This window comes from Bolinopsis microptera, chromosome 7, assembly GCF_026151205.1.
Source record: "Bolinopsis microptera isolate Bmic1 chromosome 7, MBARI_Bmic_1.0, whole genome shotgun sequence".
NCBI lineage: Eukaryota > Metazoa > Ctenophora > Tentaculata > Lobata > Bolinopsidae > Bolinopsis > Bolinopsis microptera.
This window is the reverse complement of record NC_087078.1, coordinates 7,723,895-7,748,127: the sequence shown is the minus strand read 5'-3', so window position 1 is coordinate 7,748,127 and position 24,233 is coordinate 7,723,895. Positions and strand designations below refer to the sequence as shown.

The 24,233-nt window shown below is 37.0% G+C and overlaps 1 protein-coding gene across 4 annotated transcripts; it reads left to right on the top strand.

The window, feature by feature from the left end:
- On the top strand, positions 1 to 18,809 carry LOC134818530 (corepressor interacting with RBPJ 1-like). Of its 4 annotated transcripts, none has more exons than XM_063828141.1 (6): positions 1 to 403; positions 15,645 to 15,760; positions 15,883 to 15,903; positions 17,062 to 17,165; positions 17,349 to 17,490; positions 17,804 to 18,809. In XM_063828141.1, the coding sequence occupies exons 1-6, from the start codon at positions 15 to 17 to the stop codon at positions 17,824 to 17,826; spliced, it is 795 nt and encodes a 264-aa protein (XP_063684211.1). In that variant the 5' UTR covers positions 1 to 14; the 3' UTR covers positions 17,827 to 18,809. The 4 variants fall into 4 exon arrangements, with proteins under 4 accessions (XP_063684211.1, XP_063684213.1, XP_063684212.1 ...); XM_063828142.1 differs by lacking the exon at positions 1 to 403 and adding an exon at positions 1,601 to 2,157; XM_063828144.1 differs by lacking the exon at positions 1 to 403 and adding an exon at positions 5,718 to 6,099.
- The last annotated feature ends 5,424 nt before the right edge of the window (positions 18,810 to 24,233 follow it).

Below are 24,233 nucleotides of genomic sequence, written 5' to 3'. Positions count from 1 at the left end.
CATTAGAAAACAAGATGGAACTAGAAAGGAGGTCCGCACTACCCAGTATGGCTCTAGTCAATGTTGACGATGAATCGTTCGCTGGACCCTCTGGTCAGGAGGATGTGGAAATGTACGTTCCACTCAGAGTCAGTCCAAAAACTGAGAAGAAGAGAGCCAAGAAGGAGGCCAAGAGAGTCAAGAAGGAGGCCAAGAAAATGGAGAAAGAGGCCAGGAAGTTGGAGAAGAAAAACAACGGAGGTTCATCGTCTTCATCTTCCTCATCGTCCTCATCGTCATCATCTTCCAGTTCTTCTTCCAGTTCTGGATTCTTTGGAGATGTCGAAGACTTCTTTGAGGATAAGTACAATAAGCACATGGAGAACTTCGAGGAGGAACTGAATAAAGCTATCAACGAACAACAGTAAGTCGAATTTACAAACATAGTAGCATACTATATCAATTAAATAAAAAATATCACTCAAAGTTAACTGTGTACCATCACATTCACTGGCTGCATTATTATCTAATACCGTGGTAAAACCGTGGTAATACCGTGGTAATACCGTGGTACAGCCTACAGGTGCCCAATACTGTGTGCTTTTCGCGGATCTAAAGAGGTCAGAGCATGTAGTGTATAATCTAAAATCATGATTTTTGAAGACGTTCTGTAATCCAATTTATAAAGTAGAGATCTGGACATCTTACACATTTTCTTTCGAACAAATTATAACAATTTCCAAGGCGTTATTGTCAGCATTTACGCATTATATAATTAGGAAGAACAATATGAAACTGGAAATTTACATGGATGTATAAAGGAATATATACGATATCCAAATTTGTTGCATTTCCGTTTGCCAAATTTCACATCATCTAGCTCTACGACGTTTGAATCATCATATTATCAAGAAGTTACTTACTAAATGACATAAAATTGAAATTCTAGTTTTTATGCCATATTTAAGAATATCTTAGTAAAAGGCCAATGAGTGCCGAAACGTCGATTATTTTCATATATTTTAACCAGTTATAAGCCTTGGTTTACTTAACTTCGTTAACTTTTCTTTTCTGTCGAAAGCCTAAACACTACTATGTTAAAAACTAACGCTCGGTCTTACGAGATCTAAGTTTTCATACCGACAAGAACCTAATTAGGTACGGCCCACCCGCGTAGTTTTTACGGAAAAAGTTCCATTGTGGATTTCCTTGCGGAATTCCGTGTGTAAAACCTCGAGGAATTTCCGCGGAACTCTTATATTAAATTAAGTCATTGTTCATGCTTCTTGAATACTTTCAACAATCGGAAGCATCTGACCCAAATCTTAATACTATTAAACGTGTTTCTAAAATCCTCGAGTGTATAATTCATCACTGTTAGTGATCTCACGAATCCAGTCGATCAGTCTGAAGGTATCATCGATATGATCCAATTCTTAATCGAAATATAATATTGAGAGTGATACCGACACCTATATCATTTAATCATGAATATCTGTAGAATCGCTACTCACATTAGAGTTAGACTGCATTTGTGGATAATAATACCACCTCGAAATAGGACATCAATTAGGCGGTATGATACACCCCCATTCACGATGTAGCGCTAATCTTTATCTCTGTTCGCTGTATTGTGTTGTGTTGCTTTGTTCGGTACTGAATAGTTGTAATATGTATTGCATAGTGTTAGCAAACCTTTCATAGTTTCACGATATAACTACATACATTCATAAGATTTGTGTTTGAGGGATGTCAGCGAACCGTTGAGGAGAAATCAGGGCCGATTAAAAGGGATCTCTAAAGCATGTCCAGTATGTCTGGTTACGTACAATTCAACCAGCAAGCCTCGTTACCCGGTATATTGGGTTTCATTCAGAACCAGATGGGTACCGACCAAGAAGAGCACAGGTTTAACCCTCCAACCGGAGGGAGCTTCGCTGCATTCTACGAGTCTTCTGAAGAGTTCAAAATAACAGACCCATCAGCAGTCAGATCAGAGAGTTCAGAGGATATCTTCGAGTCTTATCGACCTTCGGGAGATGCTGATGGTGAGACAGTGGTGAATGATCATGTTAGAACTAGGAAGGAACAGATCAGGCTTCAAGACGGGCGGTATGATGCACACAGGAAAGCGAGCAAGATTCAAGAAGGCTACGGGTTGGCTGAGGTCCCACTACGGTGAGTTATCGCTTATAACACTAGAAAATTGTTGATCGTAAACGTTAATAAACGAAATCAATGAAAATCATAGGGGTCCGAGTCCCGGACCCTGGGACCTTGAGACTCGTGGGTGTGAGACTGGACGGCGTGGGATTTGTCGGTGCAAAATATTAGGGTTTGGGTTTGGGTGGGAAAAAATCTTATAACCAACCCTAAACGTAACCCAAAGTCAAAACCCAGGCCAAAACCTTACCCTAATTTGTCCCACGACGTCTGATTACCAAAAATCAGTCCCAAACATGTCGACGAGTCCGTACCCCGTCGAAAACCTTTAAGGTTTCTACATAGTGTATTCTTAGTGACACCGGTTGGCCAGTTCTCTTTAGCTTTCCCATCAACATTTTGACATGATGAGGGATCCACAGCAGAGGATCTTTGAGTATTCTGTATTTTGGAATCCTGATAAAACATGTACAATGTACATACTGTCTCGCTCTTCGTGCACACACTCAAAAGTCCATTAATCTTATCCATGTAAGCTTATCCATGCAATCTAGAGATTATTTTGGTATTATTTAAAAAAAGTTCCATTCCCAGACTAGCAAAATGCCTTTGACTGCCTTTTTTTACTTCTGCAGTTTCACTCACCCCATTTGAGAAGAGTGTTATTAGAATTTGACAGCTACTCTTGTCCATACTGAAGCAATTAAGCTGAATGAGATACTCCATATCAACATTCTTCTGCAATTATGTCTCATGAGTAATAGTGTAAATAAGCTATGCACGACGCACGTTGATAGTTTTAACGATTTGATTAAAAGAAACAAGCATACCGAATACCATTGCTTGCATGTGTGTATCTAATGCTTAGTTTCAATTTTCATATTCACTTTTAAATTACCACGACAAAGAAACTCTATAATAAAGATTTTAACTTTGAGTATTCTCTAGTGATTATGAATTATATGATATATTACATATTTTGTACTATAGCCTTACATCATTGCGCCGAATGCTTTCAATTTTCAAGGCTACCGGGCAAACAACAACAAACTATGCTGTCTTGCAAATATAAAATGTATCTTATCTGTATATTATTATTGGTGGCATTGTACTGAATCATGATACTTTATTATTGCGACTGAAGCAAATAATACTGAGGTTGAAAACTACTGATCATGATCAGAGGTTTTTTAATCTACACCGAGTCTGATATCTTTTGTTAGAGATATCTTTAAGAATAACCTGAGAATTTTGTATCCTTCATTGTCCAACGACCTCTCCTGATGGATATGTTTAACGACTAGTATGTTAGCTTGCTTGTCCAGACATCTCATTAGTTCACTTTGCTCTCCAGGCTCTAATCCAGACATCTCATTAGTTCACTTTGCTCTCCAGGCTCTAATCCAGACATCTCATTAGTTCACTTTGCTCTCCAGGCTCTAATCCAGACATCTCATTAGTTCACTTTGCTCTCCAGGCTCTAATCAGGACATCTCATTAGTTCATTTTGCTCTCCAGGCTCTAATCCAGACATCTCATTAGTTCACTTTGCTCTCCAGGCTCTAATCCAGACATCTCATTAGTTCACTTTGCTCTCCAGGCTCTAATCCAGACATTTCATTAGTTCACTTTGCTCTCCAGGCTCTAATACAGACATCTCATTAGTTCACTTTGCTCTCCAGGCTCTAATACAGACATCTCAATAGTTCACTTTGCTCTCCAGGCTCTAATCAAGACATCTCAATAGTTCACTTTGCTCTCCAGGCTCTAATCCAGACATCTCATTAGTTCACTTTGCTCTCCAGGCTCTAATCCAGACATTTCATTAGTTCACTTTGCTCTCCAGGCTCTAATACAGACATCTCATTAGTTCACTTTGCTCTCCAGGCTCTAATACAGACATCTCAATAGTTCACTTTGCTCTCCAGGCTCTAATCCAGACATCTTAATAGTTCACTTTGCTCTCCAGGCTCTAATCCAGACATTTCATTAGTTCACTTTGCTCTCCAGGCTCTAATACAGACATCTCATTAGTTCACTTTGCTCTCCAGGCTCTAATACAGACATCTCAATAGTTCACTTTGCTCTCCAGGCTCTAATCAAGACATCTCAATAGTTCACTTTGCTCTCCAGGCTCTAATCCAGACATCTCATTAGTTCACTTTGCTCTCCAGGCTCTAATACAGACATCTCATTAGTTCACTTTGCTCTCCAGGCTCTAATACAGACATCTCAATAGTTCACTTTGCTCTCCAGGCTCTAATCCAGACATCTCATTAGTTCACTTTGCTCTCCAGGCTCTAATCCAGACATCTCATTAGTTCACTTTGCTCTCCAGGCTCTAATCCAGACATCTCATTAGTTCACTTTGCTCTCCAGGCTCTAATCCAGACATCTCAATAGTTCACTTTGCTCTCCAGACTCTAATCCATGCATCTCATTAGTTCACTTTGCTCTCCAGGCTCTAATCCAGACATCTCAATAGTTCACTTTGCTCTCCAGGCTCTAATCCAGACATCTCATTAGTTCACTTTGCTCTCCAGCCTTAAATCCAGGCTTTCTGTTACTAAAATTTGTCAAATTTTGTTGTATTTGATACGTGTAAATGTAATATTACCGCTTTTAAGTAACCTGCTGCCACCAATTTAACACGGTACATTTGTTTTATATTTATTTGCTCAACATTTTACCAATAATATTATATCTATCATGTTGTGCTACTTGTTTATGTTACGAAGTTGTGTATTGATACTGTCTGCCTGAATAACCGTTAATCACCACACCAAAACACAACCCTCATTGATTTGGAATGTCCAGTTTCTACTATGACCGACCTTCAAAGGTTCCTTTGCCAGGCATCCTGGGCGCTATCCAAAACCAGCGTAGAAATTCTCTAGCCTCAGGATGTGCACCACCACAGACTGGATTCGACTGCTTCTTCGACTATGTAGACGAACATATCTCCAATACCAACAGTTACAGTGGTTATAAATCCAACCCCATTTCACGGCAAAGTTCTACAACTGTTTCTCATTCTGCCAGAAGTTCTGCTTCCTCCAACACATCAGCTTATACTAGGGCCCAAGAAGCAAGGTACAATAGGCACAGGAGACTTTGGGACCGCTACGAACTACACGGCTATCACGAGGCTAAGCGGAGGTTAGTGACTAACCAGTGGTGACCAGTGGTGACCAGTGGAAACCAGTGGTAACCAGTGGTAACCAGTGGTAGCCACAACAATGTTAGTTTTTTGTTGACGTAACCTTTCAATACATGCATATAAAACAGTACATACGTATATAATACAGTAGATGGTATAATATAACTCTTGTACAGGAAATACGATTTTGGGTGAAATTTAGGAAGGCCTTCGCAAGATAGATACTCAGATATAGCAATATCTTCAAAACGAATATTCGCGATCAGCTGATGCAGTGTTAAGCAAATCAGCTTCTGAGTTCTGACGTTTAACAGGTGCATTTAAAATATGTACATAACAAGTTCAGTAAATTTCACTCATATAATCAGAGCTTTTTAAACAAACATTACTTGCTCCATCTCTGCGGACACCGGTACTCCTGCATCAACAATCCCAGAGGATAAACGCAAGTTACATAGTATATCACTGTCGTAGCAGTTGTCGCATTGTATTTTGGTTACATCAAACATGATCAAAGCTTGGGGCAGAGGGGCAGCGAAGGCTTCACAAAGGTCGGAAAGTTCCCGGAACCGCACAGAAACGCTAACCGGTCATCACCATCACCACAAAAAACCAGTATTAACGAGCAAGATACGAAAGATAACATTGGCAGTAGCAGAGGAGGGGAAGGTCCAGGCTGCAGTCGTTAAGAAGAAACTGATAGTGGCTCGAGGAAATGAGAATCGGTACAACAAACACAGGATCGTGTGTCGGAAGTATGATCTGAAGGGGTATGATGGTGGCCAAGAAACTCACAGGTTAGTCTATATTCTGGATCACGCTAATTTAAACGCAGTGCAGCAAAGTCTTACACGTGTTGATATTGTTGTAAATTTGAAGTTTAACCCAATCTTAGGTGTTTGATTTAATTTAATTTGATTAGTTTATAGAATTAAGAGATTCCACTTCATTCTATCCTTCGTCCTAATAAAATGTATTCCATTTGATCGCGCAACAAGCATATTTTAAAATAAACGAAATTAAAGTTATAATGCTTTTGGACACAAAGGGAAACACACAACGTAAGGCTTGAAATCTTCGTAAAACTACATCATTAGAGCCTGTAAAAACATTTAACTTTAAGATAAGCACTCTATCAAGTAAAATTCATATATAATCATCATAGTTTATCAACTCAAACGTAAAAATTGGCAGGCAAAATTTAATCAGTCAAAATTCGTAGCATGTAAGTAATTATGAACATTCTTTAGTAAAGCTGATAAGCAGTGATATGACTAGCACTACTTATCAAACAAAAATGCACTAATCAGTCTTAAACTGATGTGTCCCATTACTGTAAATTGATAACGCTAAGAAATCTCTCAAAATTAAAATTACACGATTCGACCTTAAAACCATACAAAAAAAAAGATATATTCGAGTCTAGTAAAAACAACGTCACGAATATACTAAATATAATTTGTATCTATTAAATATAATTTGATCAGATATCACAATCATCAACAATTAATCTATTATTGATTTGCTAATGGAATAGGCTTGGTGTTAAGTGGCTGAACGAATAGTAAATAGTAATGGACACCAAAAAATACAATTTTATCGTAATTTTCCTTTTTGTTGTTGTTGCAACAGTTTAACGATATAATTATAAAGATCTCCCTTCCGCTGGACTTTGAACCATCTGTATCAACAATCCAATAGGATCGACAAAAGTGTCATAAGGTTGTTCATCGCCGTCGTAGCAGTCGTTGAATCGTATTGTAGTCGTATCCAGAATGATCGATGCATACAGAATGGGAGGAAACAGAGCTTCACTGCGGTCTAACCATTTTAAAGATTTCCGAAAGAGCAGTAAAACCAGCAAACCAGAAACCTACGTTAACGCAAAAACTACGAGTATGAAACGAAAGGTGAAGTTGGAAGTGTCGGCTTTGCAAAAAAAGCAGAATATCGCTGAAGCAAACGAGAAAAGGTTTAACAGACACAGGACGTTGTGGCGACAACATGACCTGTCTGGATATCATGATATGACTGAAGATAGGTGAGTCACGATTAACCCCTCTTCAACTTAAACGCAGCTCTTCACACCCTTATATAACTGATAATTTCGATATTTTTCCCAGTTCAAAGTTAGTTCAAATTTAGAGTTTCGTCACATACATCTACTTCGAGATGATTAATCTATTAGATTTTTAATGAAAAAAATTAAGTTTGTAATATAATAATACCTGTAGAATCTCAAGTCTTCTGCTTCATTCTCTTCATCGTCCTATACAGTTTGATCCCCTTCAATTGTGCAAAGCATCTGTTTGATGATCCTCATTATCATAATAAATAATAAATATTTCTTGGTAATTAACCTAACAATAATTCAAAAACAGTAAAATAGTAAAGGCATAATGATAAGTGGTTGAAAGAATTAAATAGTAATGATAACCCAAAATTACTATTTCAACTTAATCTTCCCATGTTTGATGTTTGCTTCTTGGGCCCAATTTAACAATTGAATAATTAATAACTAACATCACATTGAGTTCGTTCGAGAGTGTCAGTAACTCAAACCCGAATTAGCAGCAGATATAATTAAAGGAAATATACCTACAATTTTATGCACATGTCTTTACCCTAAATAGATGCTACCCTGAAATAAGATAACCTACCCTAACTAAAGATAATTATTCTGTAAGGTATTCTTACTAAAGAGAAACTAAAAAGTATTCTAATATCATAACCCCACCAGTAGGGTCTGATGAAACCAGACCCGGGCCACAAAACATTTACAGACAAAACAGACGGCGAGTCATCACGAGCAAGGATCAGTCCAACGACCGCTGATCACGAGTACAGAATATCAAAGAGTAGCTGGATGATGACTTCAAACCACGTGCACTAAAAACATCATAATATGCAATCTCAGGTTGCATAATTGTGAATTGCCGGTCAGCCATTATGTTTGATACGTTAATCTCAGCTCTGCGATTCAGAGATTCAGTAAGATCGTGAAATTAAGCTCGGTAGCTCCTTAGTCAAATTTGTTGAAGCCTGACTCACATCCTTGTACGCTTGCATTTGGCAACAACATATCCTGGCTCTACATTGTTTGCTTGTTAGTAATTTTAACCGACAACTACCACGAATTCCTGAATGATCAGCTGATGTGCTGAAAACACTATAGACAAACACTATAATGGGGCCATTTACGGTAAAAGTTGAGCCCCTGCTTAAGAAAAGTTTGGAAGAGCAGATCGAGCGGACTCTCCATGATCGAGCTAAGAGGATTGCTCAGGAGAAACGTTACGAGAAACATAGGATACAGAGTGTTAACTGGGGTATCCATGGTTACAACCAGGGTTACATGCACGGCAGAATGTGAGTTACCATCAATTGATTAAAATCCTTTTATAACATGAATATGAAGTAGTCACATTTAACGTTGAACTGTTTCCTTTTCCTGTAAAGAGCACCTTTCTTTTGTCGCATTTACGGAATTATCAGAAATTTATCAGAAACATCACAACATACATAATGTTCATATCATATTATATTACCTTTAACGGTTTTAAAGCAAACTATATGAATAGCTGTCTTACATAATATATAGGTACTGATAACTGAACCATGAAACCTTACATGACCTTTCCAAGACCCTTCTTTCGAAGATTTAATTTAAATATTTTCACATAAAGAAGTTAGAGGTAGCTCTGAAATTTGAAACATATTTCTGATTTTAATCGTCGTATCTTCCTCTTATAAACTTATAATTATGTTCACATGTAGAATGTACACCGTAGTGTTTGTACTTTAAACCCATACCTACCTTACGAGACATATTTAAATGGTACGAAAGTCGGTGGTTTTTCGAAAAAACACCACATTTTCGGACTACCAAAATTTAGACCACCATCGTTATTTTCCCCATATTATTTTTCACGGATTTTCCTTAATTATGACTTTTCGATTTACTATCAACTTATCAATACAGTAAGTTATAAATATGATTCATCAAATAGCTCAACAATAGTGATTATAACACGTGATAATAATTTCAGACTCCTCCACTGTGAGTGTGATAACATCTTTTTTAGACAACACCTTTAGATAACACTTTTAGATAACATGTTTAGAGAACATCTTTAGAGAACATGTTTAGACAACATGTTTAGATAACATCTTTAGATAACATCTTCAGATAACATCTTTAGATAACATCTTTAGAGAACATCTTTAGAGAACATCTTTAGAGAACATCTTTAGATAACACCTTAAGATAACATCTTTTGATACCACCTTTGGATAACACCTGGCACTTGAAACGCAATGTCACAATTTGAAAGATGACCCAGTTCTCCAAGTTCACGACAGATGATACGCTTCAGAGGACGTCGCCTCTGTAGTCGCCTAGAGTAGACAGCAGTGCCCTATCTCAACAAGATTCTCTTTGTGCTATGCTAAAGTTATGACATGGTTATGACGTGTTTACCTTCTGGTCATTAGTGACCCAATCTTGATACACTATTTCCAGTTGTTATTGTAACCGCATCCAATCTTTATCTATAAACAAATATAATATACAACATGCTCGCCAATTAGCATTAGATCAGTCTACTGACTTTTTGATGAAATGTTTGCCTTAATTTGATATTTTAATTTGTTATTGTTATAAGTCATACTAAACTTTTCGCCATGGCTCTCTTAAAAACGCATCCTGTTCTCGGAACCCGTACTCAAAACAGAGAAAGAAGGACATCAATTGTTCAATTCGGAGCTCGAATGTTCAACTCCGACCCAGGTTCTCCAAGATCGAACAGAAAGAAAGTAGTAGACCCGGACATAAGCAAGATGGAGGGAATGAACAAGGAGGAAAGAGCACTATTTGTGATGAAGAGGAGTCAAGAAAACAGGTATAACCGACATAGGGACTTGATGCGGATCTACGATACCAGGGGTTACAGGGAACACTTCGTTCATGTGTAAGTGTAGTATATGTACTACTGGTATGTAAGTGTAGTATGTACTACTGGTATGTAAGTGTAGTATGTACTACTGGTATGTAAGTGTAGTATGTACTACTGGTATGTAAGTGTAGTATGTTCTACTGGTATGTAAGTGTAGTATATGTACTACTGGTATGTAAGTGTAGTATGTACTACTGGTATGTAAGTGTAGTATGTACTACTGGTATGTAAGTGTAGTATGTACTACTGGTATGTAAGTGTAGTATGTACTACTGGTATGTAAGTGTAGTATGTTCTACTGGTATGTAAGTGTAGTATGTAAGTAGTAGTATGTTCTACTGGTATGTAAGTGTAGTATGTACTACTGGTATGTAAGTGTAGTATGTACTACTGGTATGTAAGTGTAGTATGTACTACTGGTATGTAAGTGTAGTATGTACTACTGGTATGTAAGTGTAGTATGTACTACTGGTATGTAAGTGTAGTATGTTCTACTGGTATATAAGTGTAGTATATGTACTACTGGTATGTAAGTGTAGTATGTACTACTGGTATGTAAGTGTAGTATGTTCTACTGGTATGTAAGTGTAGTATGTACTACTGGTATGTAAGTGTAGTATATGTACTACTGGTATGTAAGTGTAGTATATGTACTACTGGTATGTAAGTGTAGTATGTACTACTGGTATGTAAGTGTAGTATGTACTACTGGTATGTAAGTGTAGTATATGTACTACTGGTATGTAAGTGTAGTATATGTACTACTGGTATGTAAGTGTAGTATGTACTACTGGTATGTAAGTGTAGTATGTACTACTGGTATGTAAGTGTAGTATGTACTACTGGTATGTAAGTGTAGTATGTTCTACTGGTATGTAAGTGTAGTATATGTACTACTGGTATGTAAGTGTAGTATGTACTACTGGTATGTAAGTGTTGTATGTTCTACTGGTATGTAAGTGTAGTATGTACTACTGGTATGTAAGTGTAGTATATGTACTACTGGTATGTAAGTGTAGTATATGTACTACTGGTATGTAAGTGTAGTATGTACTACTGGTATGTAAGTGTAGTATGTACTACTGGTATGTAAGTGTAGTATATGTACTAATGGTATGTAAGTGAAGTATGTACTACTGGTATGTAAGTGTAGTATGTACTACTGGTATGTAAGTGTACTGTATAGTGTACGTGCTACTGACTGCAGCTCACAGCCATCTATCAAACACAATCTTTAACTGAACCCAATTATAAATTCAACTATGGTCCTGTGAGAGTATGGCACAGTAAGTCCCAGGTTTGGTTCCTTCTTGTCCACCTCAGCTCCACCATAACCATTATAAGAGTTTGCTTTCATTTAAAAAGTTGACTGGTAGGCTTACTATATATTCTAGCTTCTCCAGGTCAAATTCGTCGGTTTAGTAGTAGCCATGCGACGATTTTAAACAATTTTAAGATCATTTTCATAAGGCTCCCTTTTGAGATCCCCTCTGTGTTCTCAGTCCTGACGACAGTACACACACGCAACCATGCGGTCACAAACATCCTGGTTAGAAATTCTGTCGAATCTAATTCGTTGGTCAATGGTTGAAAGCAGAATTTCGGCGTTCACTCATTATGATCACTTTGAGTGAGCTTTCCTGTCATCCATCAACAAGTAATAATACATGATGACAGTCAATATTACAAGTAGGAAATGCACATTACGATCATGACTCCTGAAAACATGTTACTACCCCAAAGAAGGGTGTACTCGGATACTGATAACACGCTGGATTTGATATTGGGTTTCATATAAACGACCCAGAACATCAAACATCACAGCAATTAAGTCATATTGTGAGACTAAAGAATGTCTGTTCTTTTGTCGATGTTTAATTGACTGCCAGGAACGAGGCAGACAAAGTTTGTCGCAGTCTTAAAAGTTGATATTTCTGTTTCTTTTATCTCTATCTGCCAATTATTTATCAATTTATTTTATTTATTTATTATTCCTTTTTTATAGTAAATGTGATTATAACTTGTTCAACTTGTCCTTTGCCTAGCTTTAGACTTTCAATCTATTTTTTCTGTCGAAAGGGTAGTAAAAGATGTCTGAAACGGCTATACCGTAAGATCATTCGAAATTTATTTGTATGATTGATTTAAATTTAATACAATAATCTACTCACAAATTTCACGTGTACAAAATTGACATGCACAAAATGAACATGCATATGATTGTTTGAATTCAACAATGAATACAGAACAGTATATGAATTTAATTTGACGCAACGGTGTAGCTAGTCTATAAAACCACAGACGTCAACTTATCAAATCCTTACGCGATTACTCAAAATATTTATATTCCTGTTCCGATGTTACGGAGGTAGCTCCTGAACACATAATTAGAGTCTGACGTTATTTTAGAACCCATACAATCAAGGGTTAGACACCTTTAGTTACGATAACCATCATTAATCGGGTTTCTTGGATACTGCCTACATTTTTAAACAGTTCAATTTAATAATATTATGATAGTAATAGAAACACAAACTAATCAGTATCCAGTCTTGATGTGCCAAGTAAACGATATATCACACACAGTGTCACACATAGTGTCACACACAGTGTCGCACACAGTGTCGCACACAGTGTCACACAGTGTAACACATGGTGTCACACATAGTGTCACACACAGTGTCACACATAGTGTCGCACACAGTGTCGCACACAGTGTCGCACACAGTGTCGCACACAGTGTCGCACACAGTGTCGCACACAGTGTCACACAGTGTAACACAGTACCACGCAGTTTACGATAATCATATCTTTACTCCGAACGACAACGATTTTATGATTGCCAATCATTGTTATCCCATATCAATCTCAAAACGAGGTGATCACGATACTAAAATGATAAATAAGGGCAGATATAAAATTAGATGTAGATGTTGATCGGTTTACTTTTGTCTGCCACCTACTCCTTTCTTAAATTATACATTGTACATTATACATTGCACTTGTCATGACAAGGGGTGGAGAGGTACCGGGTGGTCAAAGTGGTTGCAACGTTCAGGCGTGGGTAATCTTCACAACATCGAGCTAGCTTTGTTGATTCTTAACATAAACTATTTTTGATGGGATGAACTGTGTTATTTTTTGTATCATATACCTTAGTTCCCAAAAATTTGTGTGCCATTATATTGAGCACAATTTATTTGAGCCCGAAAAATTTGGGCAGAAAATTTGAACTCATTTGGGCGACCGAAAATTTGGGCACAAATTCTTCGAAAAATGAACGATTTTTTTACTAAAATTTCAGTTAGATATTTGCCTTAGTTCATTATTATTCTTATTATTCCAGTCATTTTGCTTTCAATTTTAAGCATGTAGGTGGTAGTCTGAGTTGTTTCACATTATGAAATTTACGATCTGCCCAGTAACTACTAAAAAATACAGTGATGATGGCACAGTACAAAATGATAGATATACAATAGTGATATTCAGTCTCTCAATCAGATAGTTTAGTCTACTTACACTCAGCATATCTTATCATACCCCTTTCACATACAATTATCATTATGACGCCTCACCAGATGGTCGAAAGGTTTGACCAGTGTCCAGTTCTTTGAGAAAATCCTTTTTCCTCGCATAGAATCAGTTCGAGCCTCCATCAACAACCCTGAGCAGAAAGCGCTACTGATATCAGATGTGTTTCGGGCCCAACACACACAGACACTAAAAGATCTGATGACAGAACAACTGCATCCTACAGAAAGTTCCAGCTAATATGACCCATCATCTACAGCTCCTGGACATATCTATCAATGGACTGGCTAAGAAATTCATGCGCAATAAGTACGAAGATTGGTACGCGAAAAACATAGTGTGTCAGCTCAATGGAGGAGTTTCATCAGACAATGTGAAAATTGATACCCGCTTGACAGTGATCCGTGAAGTACACGCTCGTTGGATCAACGAACTTTTTGTATATTTAAAAGGGAGGCCAGATGACATAAGGAAAGGCTTTGAGAAGTCGGGTATAACTGATGCTTGTAGATCAGACTTTACGGTGGATGATAATCCATTTGCAGATCTTGTTTAAATCTCTAGCTATCCGTACCTCTAGCCATAATTGTTTTATTAGTAGCTGTTAGTTATTCCAGTTATTTCTATTCATTTAAAATATAAGCCTTTTTACTTGGTCAAGCCATGAATGACAGATTAGAAAACTAAAATTTCAAATATTATTTCACTTGGATATGAAGAAAAAGCCATCTTTCTATAGATTTCAGGGCCACAGGCCAAATGCCAAAAGTTTGGTTAGCAAAAAATTTAGCTGACGGAAAAGATTTATGCAATTAATTTGGTCTGCAAAAAATTTGGGCGAGAGGCCCGCTCAAATTTTTTGTCGCCCAAATTTTTGGGAATTAAGGTACTTAATACCCTGAGTTAAGTCACGTCAAGAGGATTGTGAAACAATGTATTTAACAATGTATTTAACAATGTATTTAATTAAATAATTGAAATATTTGAACGCCGTACTTTAATAATTCGTTGTGAGGCTATACTTGCGATAGTTGCGATATGTGAATTGTGCAAAGGAGATCGTGAAGCCAAAATTAAAAAAGATGATCTGTCAAGGTCTCCGTCCAGCAAATCAGTGAAACGGTTAAGATTAAATCTTAATCAGATTCACATAATACCATTGATTAGGGACAAAAGGTTTGTCATTAGCGTGGATTTGTGATTTTATGAAGGAGCTTCAACATTACAGCTAATGCATCATTTCGTAGTTTATCGTTCCTCTTTGTTTTTAAACTAGTAAGTTTGCGGAGCATCCAGAACAATTATTGGCACCAGGAGTTGAGAGATGGCATTTTTCAACTCCAGGATCGACCATAATCCCGGATTAGTAGTCCCGGTCCCAGTTGTAATTACCGTGCGTGCTAAAAATAAGATACCGGGAAGGCCCAGTAGGTGGGACAGAAACCCGAACAGTCACAGTAAATCCCCCAGGTAACTGCACAATGCAAAAATAGGGGATCAGGCCAGCAGTTTTAAAAAACCTCATGAAGGTTAAGAAACCTGCAATACTAACGAAGACAACAATTTCTTCAGACTTCAGTCGAAGTGCTTGAATGATGTTCGAACATTAAAAATAATTAATACGCTAATTCCGGGTTCCGAATTAACAATTTTTAGCGAATTCACATTTTTCATGTCATCTTTTTTATGGGAATTTAGGTAATTATGTTTTGTCTCTGAATTCGTCTCACCAATAACATTGACTTGCCAACAACTTCCACCTCCGTCCATCACACAATTAATTAATCACTTCAATTTATCAAATCTATTTAATTATTTAAATTCAATGATTTAATTTTAATTAATTAATTCCGCAGGGTGCCGCGAGATGCTCAGACAGAAAAGCGATGCCAGATGTTTTCAGTGTTCGTGACTCTGATATCTTTACTAGCGATATTCTTCTTCGCCATGACCAAGCCAGTTTGGACAACCAGTAAGTAAAAATATTGACATGTAACTTAATTACTTAATAATAATAATAAAACTTTTGACATCTCTAAACATATTCAACCGTAAAATATGCATTACTTATTAAAAGACAAAAATAATATTCAGCTCGGTTCTTAGAAGATGATGGTAAGATTAAAAATGGCACCTTTTTCTGAACAATATGTTTATCGGACAGATTTCATTCTTAACTCTGGTGTCTGATCTAACCAATCTTTTTCATCATCGACTGATTATACTTGAGATTTTCTCCTACCTTAACGACTTTTAAGATCTAACAGCCCCAATAACCCCATGTCTCACAACTTGCTCATTTACCGAATATATTCCGAATATATTCCGCTAGTCCACTTGCACCAACATATTACATATGACATAATATGTAGCCTTTTCTAAAATCATTTTGCCATCGGCTATTGTAAATTTGTGGAATAATTTCGGTGATCCCAAAATAGCTGATTGGTCAATTAGAGTCTGTCAGGAAACTCAGGAACTGCTGCAAAGACAATTAAGAGCCGTTTAAGAACAACAATAAAGCCGGTTTAGAACCTCATTTCTCGGGTTGAGCTGGGATTAAACTATTTAGTAGCCGGCTAGTAGCCGGGCGGGAGCTAGTCAGTAGTTAATAGAGATTATCTAGCGATGACAACCGCCTACAACTAAACAACCAATATTACAGCGAATAAATCGGCAGTCGCACTGGCATGCACATTTAAGAATACAATCTCACTTCTATCTATTTGTGATTGTGTGCTAACGAAAGGCGGCAAGGGCTACCTGGCATTTTTACAAATAATTGCACTTTTTGTCAACTATTAATATTATTATGAGTATAAGCCAACCAAATTCCTTAAGCAAAATAACTTACAAAATGATTGAACTAGCATATTGATTTATCATGTTAAAATGTCATCAATACTTAGACCTGAATTCATAGTCATCATTTCACGAAAACTCCTTATCTATTTCATATCCGGCTAAACACTTCTTCTTTTGTACTAGGTGTTCGTGGAATTCTTTAATTTAAAGCACATCTGTTAGTTATTTATTGTTTAAAACATTTAGGCGCAACTGTCAGTACCCATTCTACACTTCCCCACAATATCAGTCTCCACCTGTATAAAAATAACAATATGACTTTGTGTCTGCTTTAAAACTTCGCCCAATTCCCACTCTAATATTTAAGATATCAATAATTATTAATTAGTCGCTGTGAATTTTTGAATTTGAATTAATTAATTGTTAATTAATTAATTATTGATAAAACTAAAACCTTGTTCTATTCAGCATTACAAGCAGACCATTACAAAGGGTTGTGTGATATTAGTGGTGTAATACCGCTAGAGGGTACTGCAGAGTGCAATTCCATCAGATCCAGAGAAAACACCCAGGTTAGAATAAGTAGAACTCTTTTATTTTAGTTTAGTTAATATGAAATTGAAAAATTAGGATTATTATGTACTCGAGGTTTCTCATAAAGTAAATAAATGTAACAAAATACAGAAAAACGATTTACAAATTATATGATCTCATGACTATACCAAACATAACGTCATAACATCCTACACACACAGGTGTACTGCAAGATCACATGCACACACGGTTTAAACGAGGGGGCAGTAGACAGTAACTTCATACTTAACGGTGACGGTCTATCTTTTAACCTAACCTGTGATAAGAGCATTTCGGAGTGGACTTACGACGTCAACAAGATCTGTAAGTATATAAAAATTAGGAGTGTCTGAATCAAAGGTTGATAGCTACTGTGATGAAGATTTGTTCATTGACCTTATTTAGTACGTACACTCAAAGGAACAGATGTATATATACATCTGTTCCTTTGAGTGTACTATATATATATATAGTCACAAATTTAACATTTTTAATTTGAATTTATTAAAATCAGATCTGTAATTTCATCTTAGGCGGAATCTCTCGCAGGAGTAAAACATGTTTTACCCTGCATGTTTTTATGATATCTTAATTCCTATGGTTTATAAGGTCAAATAAGCCAAAATATTAATCTCAGGTCTATCAGAGCCCACAGAGTGAAGCCAACTCCGTATACTAGATGCAGCGTCACTTCGCTCCTTCATTCGTTTCAACTGCCAGCATTTTATACATCGGCTAACGGCTGGACCTAATAATTGATATGGGATAAGAAGTATCATCGTTTTCTATATTGTTTTTAATATGAAGTACTGTTGTCAAGTGGCAGCTAGGTAACTTGACTCACGGAGAGTTTGATACATGTGACGATCAGTTCCATGTCACCGCAGTGACACCGCAGTGACACCGCAGTGACACCGCAGTGACACCGCAGTGACACCGCAGTGACACCGCAGTGACACCGCAGTGACACCGCAGTGACACCGCAGTGACACCGCAGTGACACCGCAGTGACACCGCAGTGACACCGCAGTGACACCGCAGTGACACCGCAGTGACACCGCAGTGACACTGCAGGAACATACAAATTAATTTATTTGGTTGACCCCGACAGATCATCAATTTATAGACCTTGAGCTTTTATTTTAAGATTTTGTTAATCCGAATAAATTTGGGTGAGATTAATGATGATCATTGTTTCAGAATAAGTAGCTTAGCCATAATTAATTAAAAATTCCGACCACAATTTAATTGTGGTAAACGGCATTTTAGGAAAAATATAAGGGAAAAATTAAACACTGCGCTTTTATCGGATCTGAGATTAAATTTGACGTTAAATACGTATCACTTTAACTATATATGTTAATATTTCCGGATAAAACACCGTCTGTTCGACATATCCGAATAGTTTTTAAAGATAAAATGTCAATTATTGTAGATTTGGTAGGGTCATCATGAACTATCTCTCTAGAATGGGGTTTAGTTGAAGTTTTAATTTATATGTAAGTAATATTAATTAGGAGAAAAGGAAGAATTGTGTTAAATTATAGCTAATGTTTTATATTTTTACCAACGTGATTATAATTTATACTTGAAATTATAATGAATGATATTATAATCATATTTTACAATAATTAATTCACACAATATCTGACATTTTTTTGTTATTAAATTATTGAAACTATTGCCTGCCTGCCTAGGTCGGTCCAGATGAAATCTGGAACGAGTTTCGTGTCAACGCATGTCTCCATTTATCTCTATCACTCATGAGCAGACGTATCATGTGGGGCTCTAAACCAGTATCTTCTTGAAGGACGTCTGGAAAGGTCTTGTGTGGTCGTCCTCGATACCTTTTGCCGTAAGATGGTAGCCAGAAAAGGAGTTGCTGAGCAGGTTGGTCCTGTAGACGGTAGACATGCCCTGCAAAACGAAGTCTTCGTGTTTTGATGGTATCAGTCACCGAGGGGTAATTTCCGTAGAGGACGGAGTTAGGTGTGTGGGATTTCCATGAGATACCAAAGACCCTTCGTAGCATTCGTGTGTAAACACCGTCTAGTGCTTTAGTGTCAGCTTTATTCAAAGTCCATGTTTCTGCGCCATATAAAAGAACAGGCTCGACTGCAGTTCTGAAAATTTTAGTCTTGATCTTTCTAGACATGTCAGATTTCCAGAAAACATCTAAACTTTCAAGTGCTTTCCATGCAAGGCCTTTCCTGACATTGATGTCTTTGCTGGTTGAAGCGATGTAGGATCCTAGATATTTAAAGTCGTGGACTTCTTCGAGAGGGTTGCTGTTAATGAAGACCCTATCATCCGAGTTAACAGGCCGTGGTAGGTTGTAGGACATGTATTTTGTCTTCTCGATGTTGATGAGTAAACCATACCGGGCTGCAATATCAGAGATACTTTGACAGAGGCGGCTGTTATCGCTGAAGCTGGGTGTGATTGTAGCTAAGTCATCGGCGAAGTCCAAATCTGCTATGTAATCACAACCTACTTTAAGCCCATCGTGTGGACCTATTGCCAGTCTAAGAATGAAGTCCAGGACGATAATGAAGATAAGCGGAGCAATAACATCGCCCTGGAGAATTCCAAGGTTGGTCAGGAATTCAAGAGTTGTACCTTCAGGGGTCATGATCTTGGCTTTGGTGTTGATGTAAAGGGACATAATGGCTTTGATTATTATCTTGATTGAAACTATTAGCGGTCTTATATTATTATATATGTAATCACCTTTTGGCCAATTTAAACCCCCTCCCCGTAATCAGTTTTACACATAGCCACTGTGTTAAAATAACAGTGGCATAACCAAATAGAAACCCCATCCCTCACCCTCAGTCATTATATAATATGTGAACAACACTTAAACTATTCAAAACAAAACAATCCGCGAAAAGTAAATTTCTCACACAATTAATATTATTGGGTATAAGTATATGAACAAGGCCCAGATCCAGATTTAACCTTAAATTGGACTAACTCACCGTCTCACCAGCTGAAGTATAAGCTCTGATACGTCGGATTTGAACCTGTAAGACTGACCTCCAGCTCGTCATTTTTTGAGATTCTGCAAGCAAATCGAGGATGTGCAAAGGGTGTAGGATGTTCAGCTCGACAAAATACCGGTGAAAATTATTTCGTAGGCCCTAAAATGACTAGTCCAGATCCAGTCTTAACCTTCAATTGGACGTATCGCATAATTCACTAGCTGAAGTAGCTCTGATACGTCAGATTAGAACCTGTAAGACCGACCTCCAGCTCGCCATTTTTGAGATTAAAGCAAAGTTCAAAGTAAAGGTTGTAGGTCCCAAGGAACAACTACACATGCTATTGGGATTGTGAAATAAAATCTCCAGAGTCCAGGTGTCAAAAGCTGGTTTTTGAGTAAGAAGTTCTTCACTGACGGTTGGTACCAAGATATAATTAGGCTATTTAATTGAGCGCAGAATTAAGAAAAGTTGTTCCCAAACGAGCTTTCTCCGACCGAAATCAAACTTTTAGCACTTCATGATCGTGTCATATATAATATGCCATTTATGACTGAAGAATTCGTTGCAGGGGATAAATTTACCTTACTCGGGAATATTAAGACTGGGATAAAGTGGTGGGTTTTGGAAAATTCCGCCATATTTTTCCCGGTCAAAAATTTTACCAGTCATAATAAAACCCGCCGAGTCAGATTATGGGGTTCCAAGGGGGTGGTGATCATCATATTTTACCTAAAGTCTCATATGTGCTAGAGAAGACTTTTGAAGCAGTGGATGGAGGGCTGTAACTTTATTGGCTGTTGCTACCATAATTTCGTTATAAAAATCACAATTTGGTTATAGAAATCAGATTTCAGGATGGACCGTGATTCTCATTTCTCTTGCCCATGAATCAGTGAATCGTAGAGAAGAAAACAATTTATATGTTATAGAAGAAAACGAAAATAATAATAACATATATATATATTATAATAATAATCTTCGCGGGATAGCTAAAGGGCAGTAAATTATCATTTCTTTACTGTTGCGGTTTGAGTCGTCATCGTTAGCTTACTGTGTACCAATTTTCTGACGTTGAGAATGACACGCCAGGCTCCCGAGATAAAAGAAGTCCCAAGAGCTGATGATACTCATATTCTGGAATTTACGGCTGTGATCGCATCTCGAGGATTTCATCATCATATTTACAAAGCTACTGACTGGACAAAGGCGGAACCTGGAGAGCGTGTAACAGTGGAGCGAGAGACATCAGCTCAGTCGCTAAAGATTGATCGCTTCTCGTGTGCAGTGTGTAGACTAAAGAAAGAGGGAGTTTTCCCCGTTAAAGTAAATTGTGGCCACATCCCGCTAGAAGTGAGTAAACTGTGCCACTATTTCATGGTCCACGGTGGATTGATAACTGGAGAAGTAATGAATTGAAAATGAATTGAAGATGCAAAGCCAAAACGTTCCCCAATACCAATATGTGGGCAGGAAATTAAGCTCCGGCTGACCTTCAAAGCAGTAGCCCCACTAGCGGACAAAATGAAAGACAACAATACGACTTCGAATTTGACGGTAAGCAGCAGGGGGATATCAATCTTACTATATATAAAGCGAGACGATATATATATATATATTATGATTGGCTACTGGGACACGTCATACACACGGTTGGATATATATATATCTGTGCCATTTTACTGACACCACGGCATCAACTTTAACGCGACTTTCCGCATAACCCGTAAAAGATATACAACTGGAACTTCTTTGGCTGGGTCATATGCTTTAATGGCCTTCAAATCAGCATGAAAAAATAAAAAATTGGCCAAGGAATAATGATTTTAGAGCCGAAAATTTGGACCCCCAAGTGGTGTCAAAAACGCCAATTAAATAGGTAATAATTATTTTAGTATTTTGAGTCTTGACACCGTTTAGGGTTATATTATACGGGTTCCTGCTAGTAATGATAATGGAGGGGACATTAGCGATAATGAGAATGAGAATACGCTTTAATGAGGATTTGACTTATTATTGCTTTATTTATTTTCCTTTAAATAGACGTGTATTTTTTTCTATTTCTGAGTAATATCAATAACTGTAAATTGAAATAACTTCTTTAACAAGTAACAAAAAACAAAAATTTCGGTTGAAAATGTGTTGACCTCTGAAAAAAAACTTGAAAGGTCGGCCACCGGTAAATTCATGACCGGGATAATTTGGCGGGTTTTGGGAAAGTCCGCCATATTTTTCCCGGTCATTAATTTTCCCAATCATAAATTAACCCGCTATAATATTCCCGAGTAAGGTAGTCAAAACTGTAAAATTTTGGTTCTGGAAATTTCATAATCTCAAAATCTGAAAATGGGACAGAAATATAATGGGACAATTTGATTTTTAAATTTTGTTCAGGATTTTTATTTCCAGTTCCAGCACCTCGATTGGTCTTTGGGTGAAAAGTCCATCCAATCTGTCAAATATTTGTTCAGAAATTTTCATATTTGGAAATTGGACAGAAATTAAAAAATACGAATCAACGTTTTGTTAAGCTTTCTGCAGGATCAGCTTCCTCCGACCGAAATCAAACTTCCAGCACCTCAATCGTGTCATACTCATATGCCATTTATGACTGAATAATTGGTTGCGGGTGAGAAATTCAGTTGAGTCACACCACAATTCACAAACTCGTTTCCACTAATTTTTACTAATTTCTAAGGGTCTCTACTTCATAAATAATTTTACTTTAACAAGTTACCCTAGAATGAACTTGAAATTTCATCACCCTCATTATAACATAAAAATTAGTACCTGATGGTTGCATGAATATATTTGTTTGTTTTCTCTATAACAGTTAAATCACCAATAAATGTGCGTCAACTGTCATGTTGGAAAATCACCAAGTTGCCTGTAATTCATTTTTATAATATACGTCTTATAGATAACTCATTTTTCTAATATGGAATGAGGTAAAAATATGACGATATAAGACGTAGGTCAAAGGTGCACTGATTAAGCATAATCTGATTAGAAACTGTACTCCATCGGAGCAACTTGGTAAGATTTATGTTATTTGAGCTCTCCGTTCCTGCAGATATCATTTCACTTTATAGTTTCGGTTTCAGATTCCTTAAATTGTTGGTGTTTTACAATTAGGTCCTTGAGACTGAGTTGTTTGGTCTTTTTGTTGTAGGTTTTCCGTTTTTATTTAGTGTCTTACAAAACTTCTTCTTTCCCATATAATATATGACTATATAATTACCAATATAACGGATAACCATAAGTAAATTGCAAGCTTATCCCTTGTTACATGAAAATGCGATAGAAATAGCAGTCGATATATCTAACATAGAGTCGGCCGTACGGTATGCGATTTTGCTGTTGTAAGTTGTTTTCATAGGAAATTTTTAATCAGTAACCAGAACGTAAACCTGGATATCGAAATCTTCATGATATGACGATCCACATTTTTACATTTTTTTCCACATTAATAAGTTAATACATGGATCATGACGATAATTTGATTTGTAATGTAACATAATGTAACATAATTTTAATTCAACATAACAGTCGCTTTTAGATATTTCTTTGTTTGAATTCTTACGGTTGCATTCGCATACAACGTTTTAGGCTTTGATACCACACGATTACAGTGTACGTAAGTAAAAATTATTTCATTAATATCTGTTTCAGTAAAGAAAAGAAGATGTATCAACATTATTACATGAACAAAATGGAAGAGCACCATCCTGTATCGGCAGAGAAAAGATGGAAAGAAAACCTCTGTGCTTCACTTTTGCCATTTTTCGACTACACAGATGACCTGTCTGACGCTTGCATTCTGATTGGCGACGAGAAGATCTATTGCCATAAATTGATCCTTGCATTAAACAGCAATATGTTAGAAGCGGGGGAGGTCTGGGTGCCAGAGACCGATCAGATGCAGACTGATCGAAACACTACTACCAATATCAAATTGTCACCAGATTTTGACGATCACCCAAACACCCTGAGAAAGATCGTTAGGAGTTTATATTGCGGTGAAATCAAGTTGAATTACGGGAACATTAAGGAAGTTTACAAGTTTGCTACATGCTATGAAGT

Excerpts from the sequence above, each read along its gene's own strand:
- LOC134818530 (XM_063828141.1), top strand. The coding sequence starts at position 15 with ATGGAACTAGAAAGGAGGTCCGCACTACCCAGTATGGCTCTAGTCAAT. Across the intron at positions 17,166-17,348 it reads GATCCAGAGAAAACACCCAG|GTGTACTGCAAGATCACATG; the intron begins GTTAGAATAAGT and ends CTACACACACAG. Across the intron at positions 17,491-17,803 it reads TTACGACGTCAACAAGATCT|GTCTATCAGAGCCCACAGAG; the intron begins GTAAGTATATAA and ends TATTAATCTCAG.